The 12,928-nt window shown below is 41.1% G+C and overlaps 1 protein-coding gene across 2 annotated transcripts in view; it reads right to left on the reverse strand.

Moving 5' to 3' along the window:
* PSME3IP1 (proteasome activator subunit 3 interacting protein 1) overlaps positions 1–12,928 on the reverse strand; it is a 33,117-nt gene that overhangs the window by 10,064 nt on the left and 10,125 nt on the right. For both annotated transcript variants that reach the window (XM_088027393.1, XM_088027394.1), the window contains exons 2-5: positions 12,160–12,301; positions 11,546–11,644; positions 11,019–11,141; positions 5,430–5,562 (exon numbers count right to left, since the gene is read on the reverse strand). In XM_088027393.1, coding sequence (XP_087883519.1) covers positions 5,430–5,562; positions 11,019–11,141; positions 11,546–11,644; positions 12,160–12,286 — 482 coding nt within the window. In that variant the 5' untranslated portion in view covers positions 12,287–12,301. The remainder of the gene's footprint in view (positions 1–5,429; positions 5,563–11,018; positions 11,142–11,545; positions 11,645–12,159; positions 12,302–12,928) is intronic.

Raw genomic sequence — 12,928 nt, forward strand, 5'->3', positions numbered from 1 at the left:
CCCAAAGAAGGTTGAGCTACCTATTATAATATTAGGGAAACAGAATTTAAGAACAAAAACGTTACAAGAGATAAAGTAGGTTAGTTTATAATGAAACAAAGTTTAATTCACTGAAGAAATAATAATTCTGAACATGTATGCTTCTAATTAGAGAGCTTAAAATAAATATTCAACAGAACTCTGAAGAAAAAGAAAACATCACTATAATGGGAGATTTCAAAATACTCAAGTACTGACAGAGCAAGCAAAGATATAAAAACACATAAAATTTAAACAATAAAATTAACAAACTTCTTTGGTTTGTACCTACACAGAACCCAGAATAATTACAAACATGATTCTCCTCAAGCTCACTTTGAACATTCACAAAAATTAACCTCAGCAATAGGTCACAAAGCGAGTTTAAAGCAATTTCAAAATCAGTACCTATAAACCACAATTAAGGTAGAAAACAACAAAAGACAAATATATCACAGACTCTAAGACATGACCGATTATAAGGTGTTAAAATGTGGGGGGAAGGTTCATCTTAGAACCTATGAAATATAGTTAAGCTATCTCAATATGTTTGGAAACTTTAAAAACTGTTTCTAATTTAGGAGTCAAAGAAGAAATCATAATGGATATTTAAAAATATTTAGTTGGAAATACAAAATTGTATACAGTAAAAGCTGAGGAAGAATTAGTTTTAGTTGTCTCTAATTGAAAAGAAAAGAGGAAAATTGATTAGCTAGGTATCTGACACTCATTTGTAACAGAAATTATAAAAGAATAAACTTGAGGGAAGTAAAGAATATCCCAAAGAAAGAAGGTAGGAGAAATGAAGAAACTAGCCAAAATAAGAAGAATAACCCATCAATAATTGGGATGAAAAAGGGGACAATTATAGATACAGCAGCAATCAGAAAAATAAAAAATACTAACAACTTTAGCAAATGCATTTGAAACAAGACAAAATGGACAAATTCCCAGAAAATATAACTAAATAAAACAGACTCAAAAAAAACCATGAAGAAACTTAAATAACCCTATAATCACAAATTTTAAAAAGACCAAAATGATTATATAGAGGAGTTCTACCAAATTTTCACAAAACAGAACATTACCATCTTACACAAACTCCTCCAGAGAACAGAAGAAGACAGAACACTCCCTAAATCCTTCTATGAAGCTACTTTTAAACTTCATATCAAAATCAGAAAAAGTGGGGGTGGGGAGAAACAGACCAAGTCTTACTTATCAACACAGATCTAACAACCTATACAAAATATTAGCAAACCAAATCCAGTGCAGTTAAAAATAATTATAATACAGCACAGCATAGGGAATATAGTTAATAGGATTGTAATAATGTTTGGTAACTACACTTATAGTGAGCACTGAGTAATGTACAGAATTGTTGAATCATTATGTTGTACATCTGAAACTAATAACACTGTATGTTAATTATACTTCAATTAAAAAAAAATTTAAATACATCACAGCCAAGCTAGTTTTATCACAGGAATACAACATTAGAAAAATCCTTAAACTTAATTTTTCACCATAACAGAATAAAAAAAAAATTTCAATTCAAAAACAAAAAAATTGACAAAATTTAACAATTTGTGGCTACAAAAAAACCTTATCAAACTAAGAACATAACTTCCTTAAACTGCTAAAAGTTATCTAAAAAAAAAAACAATAAATACTATTCTTAATGATGAAAAGTTATAAATGTTCTGTTTAAAACAAGGATGTGCATAGTAATTGTTTCCAACATTTTATTGGTGATCATTGCTTGGTGCAGTAAGAACGAAAAAAAACAAAGAAATCAGGGGCGCCTGGGTGGCTCAGTCGGTTAAGCATCTGCCTTCAGCTCGTGATCCCAGGGTCCTGGAATCAAGCCCTGCATCAGGCTCCCTGCTCAGTGGGGAGTCTGCTTCTCTCTCTCCCGTTCCCTCTGTGTTCTCTATCAAATAAATAAATAAAATCTTTAAAAAAAAATTAAAAGGTGTAAGAGAATAAAGCTGTCATTATTCACAGATAGTGACTCTCTACACAGAAATTTCAAAGGAATCCACTAATAAAAGTAAGAGTTATTAAAGAGTATTGTTAAGGTTAGTAAGAGCTGAGTGGCTAGATGTAAATACTCCAAAATCAATTGCACTTTTACAAACCAACAACAACAAAAAAATCTAAAACACCTAGGAATAAATCTAACAAAAGATATGCACAACCTTTTGGAAAAAATCTGTTAAGACTTTACTGAATGACATTAAAGAAACAAATAAATGTAGATATATGCCATGTGTAGAAAGACTCACATCCGCAAAGATCTGTTCTCTCCATAAATTTATCAAGCCATTTAGTAAGATTCCAATAAACTTAAAGAACTTAATCTAAAATTTAATCTAAATCTAAAATTTAAATGTATCTAAATCTAAAATGTATATGGAAGAATGAAGTGGCCAAAAGTAGACAAGACACCCCTAAGAAAAATATAAGTGGACTTGTCCTACCAGATACCAAGATTTTTTATACAGCTACCATAATTACACAGAGTGGTACTGGTCCAACAGATCCAAGGAACAGAAAACAAGGAACTCCCAAACAAACCCATGGATCTCGGGAACTTGTTTTAAGACAGAGGTGATACTGAAGGTCACTGGGGAAAGGTAGAAATATTTAGTAAATGTTGCCAGAAAATAAGCTTCTGGGGCCCTGGGTGGCTCAGCTGGTTAAACATCCGACTCCTGATCTCAGCTCAGGTCTTGATCTCAGGGTTGTGAGTTTGAGACCCACATTGGGCTCCACGCTGGGAGTGGAGCCTACTTAAAAAACAAAACAAAAACAAAAAACTGACCACCTTAAAATCACATATATTTGACCACCTTAAAATTAATTAAAGTAAAAAGAAAAGCTATAAACTGTGGGGGAAAAAGTCAGAACCATATTTAAAAAAATAAACCTACGAATTATTAAGAAAAATACAAATAAAAAAAAGGAAAGAAAAAAAGAAAAATACAAATAACCCAGTAGAAAAATGGCAAAATATATGAACAGACCTTCCACATAATAGGACACATGAATGGCAAATCAACATATAAAATAGGTCAGTTAACAGGAAATGCAAATTAAGACCACAAGGAGACAGTATTTTACAAAATCACTATGTATCACTGTATCTGTGCTGTCCAGTAGGGCAGCAATTAGCCACATTAACACTTGAAATGTGACTAGTGTGGCTAAGGACCTGGATTTTAAATTTAAGTTCTAATTAATTTAAATTTAGATAGCCACAGGTGGCCAAGGGCTACCATACTGGATGGGAGAGCTCTGGAGAAACATTTGCACATATATAACAAAGCATGCCCTAAACCTCTTGACACCATTTGTCCTAGTTCAAACATGCATCCACAAGAGAACAGACATATTTTGGTATCTCATATAAAGCACCATTATACGGCAAGGAAAATGAATGAATTACAGCTATACATACACGTGAATACACACACAAAATTGTTTTAATCACAGAAACAATTTGAGTGAAAAACCAAATTTGTAGATCATATACAGAATGAAACCATTTTTATAAAGTTCAAAACCAAGCAAGCTATTAATACTGTTTAGGGATACCTATATAGGTAGCCAAAACCAAACCAAACACAAACGACCCCCCACACACACACCCCGAAACTCCTAAAAGTAAAGACATGCAGAAGAATGATCAAGCAGATTTGGAAGCATGGGGTGAGGATGGCAGGGCAGGGAGATGGCAGGCAGAGAGAGAACAGAGGTAGGCTCAGTCATGTTGATCGTGTCCTAAGCACACACCAGGCATCAGACTTTCTTTCACAAGCACCAGAATCATCCATGCAACTTGAAAGATTAGACTCCAAGACCTCACTTCAAGCTTAATGAACCAGAATTAGTGAGAGGCCTAGAATCCACATTAACAAAGTCCTGGGTGATTCTAATAAACCCAGGCCTGGTTAGATGAGGAACGCCTGCCCCAGGAGACTCATTTAGCATTTTGCCACACAAAACGACAATAAATGATGATCTAATAAAAGGTGAGCTAAGGACTAAGTAAGGGAGGCAGTTATAACGTCCATTCTGCTAGCAGCTGACACTGCTGAGAAGTATCTAAGTGCCCACCTAGAGAGCCCTTTCTTGGTGAAGTCCAATAGAACTGACCCAGGACCAAATCCTGAAAGACACTGGGCCAGGCATGAAAGCTTCTGTGAACTTAGAATAGGGGCACCTGGGGTGGCTCAGTCAGTTAAGTGTCTGACTTGATTTCAGCTCAGGTCATGGTCTCAGGGTTGAGAGATGGAGCCCCGCATCGGGCTCCCCGCTGGGCGTGGAGCCTGCTTAACATTCTCCCTCCCCCTGCTTCTCCCTCTGCCCACCACCCCCCACCCCAAAATAACTTGAAAGGAATAATCCATGGCTCACGTAACTGGCCCTTTTCAGGTTAGTGCTACTCCTACCCTCCACTGCTAAACCATGACAACATTTTTATATGTAAGCAGTGTTCCAAGGAACATCTGCAGCAGATGGATGGTGCGCCAAACCACAGGAGTGCATCAATGCACTCCCTTGAAAACACGTGGCTGGTTGCCAATATGCCATACTGATTTTCCTAATAGACTGCACTCACACTTAACATTATTTCGTCCATGGTATGGTCAAGTTGAAATGACCAGATTTCATCACTTTGGCGCCATTTCAGGATTTAGCAGGGGAGGAACCTAAGACAGAACTTATCAAAACCTCTAGGCAGTGCTGCCACCCCACATCAATCAGCAAAGAACCCAGTCAGGTCTGTGCCACGGTTATAGCTTCCATGGTCTCACAGGCCACAGTGCCTTTGCAGCAGCTGCTCCCACTGCCCAGGATGTTCTCCCCCTTGTCTGCCTGTCAAAGCCCTAGTCATCTACCTGGTCAACATCGCCCTCTACTGCCTTCCCTACCTTCCCCAACCTGAGCTCACAGGCCCTCTCCAGGGAGCTATGGGATTCCTCCTCCCTGCCCCCATAAGACCCTACCCAAATGCCTTCACACAACTCGCTACCCTCCTCTGCCTAGAAACAGATGCTCAAATATTGAAATCCACCTTTCTTTACTTGTGATCTTGGACAAAGGTTCTCAACCAAACTTGTACTATGTAGACTTGTGGAAAGAGTAAGATCATTAACACAATGGAAAGCACTTAACACAATGCCTGCCACATGACAGGTGTCCAGTGAAGAGTAGCTATTATTCTGTTGAACGAATAATCAGAGAGACAAGGCTCAAATCTGGAGGGGGAGAGAGAGGTAGGGCTACCAAAGAAACGTCACCAAGACTGCCGCTTAGGTAAACGTTTGCTCAGCCTACCATTACAAGTGGCATTTCAGAGTACACAGGCAGAGGAGACTGAAGCCGTGCGAGTGCTGGCTGACCTCTTATGTTTCACAGCTCCTGCCAACAGCTTTGCCTGGGAGAACTTGTTCTTGGTTTCTATGGGTTTCACAGCCACTTTCTTCTCCACCTCCTTCTTGTTTTCTGGAGAAATTCCAACTTTGTTGAGATTACTGTGTTAGAGGTTAAGGGTCAAACTAAGCAAAAAGAGCTACAGCAGGACAATGGTAAATCAAGAGAAGACCCATATAATGCACTAGCTCTTCAGCTCTGCCATGTAATGTTTAGCCTACTTATATTAAAAACAATGCCCTCTACTCTTTATTCTGCCAGTCATATCCAGCTGATTTGAAGAGAAATGAAGGTAACCATGGAGGAAAAAGCCAAATCAAGCCAAATATTACAGAAAAGCAAACTTTTTCCCTCTGATTCTCAGTGAAAATCTGAGTTATGGTCAGAAAGCCTCCTCAAAGACAGGGCCACATCTTGCTGGGGTAGACAAAGATCTTAAGAAATATAAATGCCACAGAAAAAAATGTGGCTTCCCTGAAAATTTTTAAGTATTTGCTTTTTTTGCCCAAGGGTAAAATCAAATCTTGCAGAATGTCCTATGACCAATAGTAGCATTCAATCTTGGACATCACAAAGACTAACTCCTCTGCTGGTACAAGACAACATCAGAAGCACCTTAAGGTTCATTAAAAAACAGAGTCCTTCCCCTGTCCCAAACCTACTGAATGAGGACCTCCAGAGGCCCAGGAAATGGTTTTAAACCCCTCTTCAATGTGATTTTAATGAGAAACCCCAGTGCATATGCAACACATGAACCAAAACGTTATTTTTTTAAAAGATTTTGAGAGAGAGAGAGCATGAGGCGGGGAGGCTCAGAGGGAGGAGACTTCCTGCCGAGCAGAGAGCCTGAAATGGGACTCGATCCTGGGGCTCCAGGCTCATGACCTGAGCCGAAGGCAGTCGCTTAACCGACTGAGCCACCCAGGCGCCTCCCAAAACGTTTTTAAAAGCACAACCAGGGGCTCCCGGGTGGCTCAGTCAGTTAAGCATCTGCCTTCGGCTCAGGTCATGATCCCAGGGTCCTTGGACTGAGCCCTGCATCAAGTTCCCTGCTTTGCAGGGAGCCTGCTTCTCCCTCTGCCCCTCCCCCTGCTCATGCTTTCTCTCTAAAATAAATAAAATCTTAAAAAGTTTTGGGGCATCTGGGTGGCTCAGGCATTAAGCGTCTGCCTTCGGCTCAGGTCATGATCCCAGGGTCCTGGGATCGAGCCCCGTGTCGGGTTCCCTGCTCTGTGGGAGCCTGCTTCTCTCTCTCCTGCTTCCCCTGCTTGTGTTCCCTCTCTGGCTGTCTCTCTATCAAATAAAATCTTAAAAAAAAAAGTTTAAAAAATTTTTAAAAAAATAAAAGCACAACCAGGGGTGCCTTGGTGGCAGAGTCAGTTAAGCCGTCCAACTCTTGGTTTGAGTTCAGGTTGTCGTCTAGGGGTTGTGAGGTGAAGCCCCACACTGGGCTCCACGCCCGCTCAGCATGGAGTCTGCTTGAGATTCTCTCTCGCTCTCCCTCTGCCCCTCCTGCTCATGCTCGCACTCTCTCTCCTTCTCTAAAATAAATAAATCTTTAAAAAAATAAATAAAAGCACAACCAGTTCACTTGTAACATCACTTCTCACAGGCCTGATGTCCATCTCTGGCTGTCAAGGTTTGTCACTTTTTTTTGTTCTCTCCACCAGCCCCTCCTCTCCTTCCGTTTCATACTCTCACAACCCACTAGGCAAGAGCTTTCAATGCTGGATGTGGTGCAATTCCTTATTTAAGAGGCAGCAGTGCCTTACTGGAACAATAGTGACATCTAGTGACCAAGAAATCTAAGAAGCAGGTATTATCAGCCCAAAGGGGTGGGCAGAGGGGTATATGGTCTTTGAACACTGAAGAAAATCGGGTACCAGAAATAAGGACATTCTAATTCTGATCACTCTTCAGGCACTACCTCTGTTCTTGCAAGCACCAGTTACCTTAAATATTTGCAGTATTCAATGGGGATTATGCAAAATGCTCAGTACTGAGTTTCATCAATTTAATGGTTTCAAAGTCAACATGAAAGCTGATAATATGTTAACATTACATGTTTGGTTTTCTAGAATAAAAATGAAAGAATCAGATTTCATCCTTCTAATACCAAATGCCAAAAACCACCAGCATGCTGATTTTTACCTGCAACTCCATTGTTAAGGGATAAACTCTTACAGAATTCTTAATATTGAAAAATAACACAAAAATGGAAAAAATTAAAAGAACAGGCACGTTTTTATAATAGTAGGACACAAACAAAACCCAACACTTCACTTTTTATTCTTTTAAAATGAAAAAAAAAAAAGCCTCCAACCTTTTCTTTTTTGGGGGGGTAAAATTATTACTTTTGATTCATAGCCAAATCGTAAGCCCTTTTCCCCTTAAGTTCCTCTCCCCCTAAGATGCTTTAAAAACACAAACACACCTCAAAAATCTCAAAGAATTCATTAGATGAGGAATTTTTTAAAATTACATAGTTCTTGGGGGCACCTGGGTGGCTCAGTCCTTAAGCGTCTGCCTTAGGCTCAGGTCATCGGGCTCCCTGCTCTGCGGGAAGGCTGCTTCTCCCTCTCCCACTCCCTCTGCTTGAGTTCCCTCTCTCGCTGTGTCCTCTGTCAAATAAATAAAATCTTTAAAAATTACATAGTTCTTAACACATAATACTGCTTTCATACTCTCAAATACTCTGAAGAAAACAAGAGTTCTATTGTTTATATGGCACAAACCACAGCTTATCTGCCTTCACAAGTATCACATTATAAAAAGTATATTATAACAATCAAGCAAAGCCAAGAACCAGCTCCTGATTTAGAGCTTCAGTAAACAAATGGCTAATCCTTCAGTTCCTATCTCAACATGTCTCTGGCTACCTGCATGCTAGGATTAGTGCATTATGTATCAGTGGGTTGAAAGGCTTTTCCTCAGTTTTTCTAGACAGTCGGAACTTACCAAGTTTCCAACAAAAGCCATTACCCCTGGGGCCTCTACAATGTTGTACTGTAATGTTAGCAGGGCAGGAAAGTTTCTTCCACTTTACTGCTGCCCTATTTATACTTCCCTTTGAACTGAAAACTGAAGGGCCCTGCACACTCATACCAAACCAACACTACTCTCCAGAATGCTGCTTTGGGAGATATATCTTATTTGCTCGCCTGCCAAATGAAGCACATAAAACAAGACACTATTCTAGTGATTGGTATAATTAACGTATTTCCTGAGGGGAAAAAGTCTGGTGCCTGACACAATTTAATACATCTATCTGCCCATCTCTGTAAACATCAACGCACACTATTATTCTGGAGTCACCAGGGAAGGCAGTGGGGGAGGGGAGCTCCAGAGGAGTCAGCCTCAATCCTACAGTTGGGATTGAGGTGTGACTTTCCAATCTTAAATGTTATACCACAATTCCACTAGGAAAACTGGAACTGGAAGCCAAGTCTTTTGCTACCAGTTCAGAGAAGGTTTTGTGGCATCATGCTGCCCCCTTATCTCAACCATTGTCAGTCACCTTGATTTAAACCAAATCCCTGAGAATCACTCCACATCTTCTCCTACACAGCTCTTTAATGGAACCTACTGCATGCTCCCAAAAAAATACCAACTAGCACATACACGCAGTCGTATCATCAATTTTAGAGGTAAAGACTGTTCAATCACACTAGTGAGGTTATTCAACATAAGCTTGAGATATTCAAATAAGCCTTCTCATAGGAAAAAAGCTATGGTGGCTTCATTAACCTCTCCTAAGAGTCATTCATTACTTTGTTCACATATACACTGAGAACCTACATGCCAGGTACTAGGGAAATCAGTGGTGACCAGGTCCCTATTTTTATGCATCTTACCTGACATTCCCCAGTAAAGAGGCAAACAAACCAGTAAGCAAATTAAGATTTTTCAGGAGTGAAAATTACTATCAAAAAGTGACATCAGGCACCTGGGTGGCTCAGTCGGTTAAGTGTCTGCCTTCAGCTCAGGTCATGATCCCAGCCGGGGTCCTGGGATCGAGCCCCGTGCACCAGGCTCTCCCTGTTCCGCAGGGAGCCTGCTTCTCCCTCTCTTTGTGTCTCTGTATCAGTGGGTCTCTGTCTCTCATGAATAAATAAAATCTTCGGAAAAAAAAAGGTGACATCATACACAGTGACATGGTTCAGTGAAATGTTAGAAGGGGTGCCTAGGGGAGGTCTCTATGAGGAAGAGAGATGGGAGCTGACACCCAAGTGCTATCAAATGCCAGCCTTGTCAAATCATAAGGCAGAGCATTCCAGGCCAAAAAAAAAAAAAAAAATATATATATATATATAAAGGCCTTGAAATGAAATCACAAAGCTCAGTGTGAGAGGAACATAAAGAAGGCCAACAGGCTGGAGTACAGTGAACACGAAGGAGTGAGTTCAAGACGCAAAAGGAAGATGGGTTGGCCTAAATCATGCAGGGACTGGTAAAAAATGTAGACTTAAGTGTAAATGCCACAGGAAGCCACGAGTGTCTCAAATAGGAAAGTAACATGATTCCACATATGTCTTCAAATGTTCCTCTTGACTGCTGTCTGGAGAATGGATTGTTGAGGACGAGAGCAGAAGCAGAGACTAATTTGGTGCTCACAGTGGTCCCAAGAAGGACAGACAGCTGAACTGCACAGATCTGGAGTACATTTTGGAGGTAGTTTTTGGCCCAGGCACCTTGGGGCATAGGAGTGCCATTACTGAGATCAGAAAGAGTAGAAAAAGAAGAGACTTGGGGGGGCAAGAGCAGTGTGATGAGTCGAGGGTAGGGGTGTGGCACACAGAATTGAGAATTCAGATTCAGCCAAGCTCTAGGTGGGATGCCTATTCAGACATGCAAGTGGAGGAGAAAAAGGCAACACTGAGCCAAAGTGAAGTCATCGTTCTTGTTTTCTCTACCCTTCTGTGGGGACAGACCAAGCTACACCTCTAGGGAAGGTCTTAATAAAAACACGAGAGTTGCTAAACATTTCCTTTTAAAACTCAGAAGCCGGGGCGCCTGGGTGGCTCAGTCGTTGAGCGTCTGCCTTCGGCCCAGGTCATGATCCCAGAGTCCGGGGATCGAGCCCCGCATCGGGCTTCTTGCTCAGCGGGAAGCCTGCTTCTCCCTCTCCCGCTCCCCATGCTTGTGTTGCCTCCCTCGCTGTGTGTGTCTCTCTCTCTGTCAAATAAATACTTAAAACAAAAACAAACAAACAAAAAACCTCAGAAGCCAATTTCTCCCCTGGATGAGTTTATTGCATTGCCCATCTGTTTCAGAGTCTAATCCCACAAGGCAAAAATACCCTGGTACTGACTATTAGGATTTAGGCCTTTAGTTAATCCTAAAGGATCTGGATTTTTGATTTCAACAGACTCTCGCATGCAACCTAACTCTATAAATCGCTGCCAGTGATTCAGTCCTAGGGACACCAGTGTTGAAAGGGAACTCGGGAATCATTAGGTAGAAAAAGCTTATTTTCATTCGATTTGTGAAGAAACTCAAATCCAGACGTTGATGAGAAAACAGACACCGTACAGATTTCTCTCAAAGTACAAAGGATATTCTGTATTCTTTCAGTTCTTTCAGTTCTTCTTCTCTTCGTTGCTTTTCCAGGAGTTCCTGCTGTCGAGAAACCTCATCAAGGAAGTTAGTCTCATCCTCGTCTAAGCCTCTTACCATGTTTTCTGAGGAAATAATTGAACAAGGAACACTTAGCAGCTAAAGGGAAAACAGTCAAATAAGATTTTTCCTTCTCCTCCCCCCCCCCCAATAGGCAGATCCTTTAGAGGATTAGAAGGAAGAATGTGTAAACGCCTCGGCTTCTGGAGAGGTAACACGGCATAAAACCAAGGCATTTCTCCCATTACCAGACATTAGCACCGAGAATTAAAATGGGTGTCTTGAGCTCTAAAGAAAAATGTTCAGTGTGGTCTAGAAGGCAGAAGGTTGACTCTTTTCCACCAAATGAACGTCTAGAGACTAGATAATCAGGACAGTTCCATGGCTAGTTGGAAAAAGTGTTACATGACGAAAAAGTGCACCACAAAGGCCGTGCAGAGCGTGCCGGACTGTGTTTTCGGAAGCTTACTGAATTTGAACTGCTCCTCATACTCCTGCTGCTTCCTGTCTTTCTGTTCCTGTAGCCTTTCATATAGAGACCGAGGGTCATAAACCTCCTCTGGACACTCTGAAAGGAAGAGGGACGGGGAAAGACAAGGTACATACTTTAGAATTTTTCACATTATTTTGGAATCACAAAGGATTTTAAAGATAAAGTCAAGTCTCTGCATGATCTGAGGGCAAGGATAACACAAAAATAGTACAAAGTCCACGGCTTCCCTTTGGATCTCAGAGAGGGGCCAGCAGTTCTCAAAGGCAACTGCCAATGTCAATAGGGCCCACAGCCTGAGACAGTTAACTGGATGCGGGGCCAGCCCAACCCTATACAGCAGCCACATTCTCAGTCACTCAGATCCTGCATCCACCTGTACAGATGGAAGAGACTAGCAGGATCTTCTGGAAGGCAGAAGGTGGAGTGGACAGTGAGCACCCTGGTTCTGCTCCCAGCCACAGAGGCCTTATATAGGTTCCTGCACCCCTCTGAGCCTGTCCTCCCACGTGAGGACATTAGTAACTACTCCACAGGGCTACTGGGAAGATTAGAGATCATTATATTGAATGCCAGACTACAAGCCCATATACCTTCTGGATCTTCAGGTTTTCGAACTTTCTCCCATTCTTCTTGCCTCCTTTTGCGCCGTTCATCTAGCTCTGCCTCAGACACAAACCTCTTTTTGATAACAAGATTACCATCATCCCCTCCATCCATAATGGCACAATCGGTCTACAAAAAAACAAATGAAACACTTCAAGTGAGAAATCCAACTAAAATTCTAAAGAGAAACAAGGAGCTTTAGCTGTCTCACCTAGCAACAGACTACCTCAAAATTCCCTTCAACCTTGAATTCAAGAAATCTTTGAGTCATTTATGGATCATTGGTGAAAGCACACGACTGCATTTTTCTTACTGTATCAGGCAGGTTTATTAACATTTATGTTATTTGCAAAGTCAGTGAGAAGACCTGGAATGATTCTCCCTTACATGCTGTTCCATAGTAAGTCTGACACTGCAAATACTTCTCGGTCCCTCTCTAGACAAACTGGCCTCCTGGGCATCCTATCTTTTTCTCAGATCTCATCTTCCTTTATTTCTGTGACATCTGACATTGTTCCTTCTTGAAATTCCTGTTTCAGGAACATTCCACTACCTCCATTTGCATGTTATTGTTTCCAAGTGGATTCCGAATGGAGAAACTCAAGTATTCAAGGAGCCTTGGTTGGAGATGAAGTCTAGTCTGGACAGCATGGAAGGGATATGCCTAGAGGCACACAAACCCCAAATGGAGAAAGTGAGACTAGAGCCCAGACCTCCCAACTTCAGGTTCAATGTCCGATGCACTAGGCTACACTG

This window comes from Eumetopias jubatus, unplaced genomic scaffold (genome assembly GCF_037043125.1).
Source record: "Eumetopias jubatus isolate StellerSeaLion01/CBP00866 unplaced genomic scaffold, mEumJub1_p1.0 scaffold_10, whole genome shotgun sequence".
Classification (NCBI taxonomy): domain Eukaryota; kingdom Metazoa; phylum Chordata; class Mammalia; order Carnivora; family Otariidae; genus Eumetopias; species Eumetopias jubatus.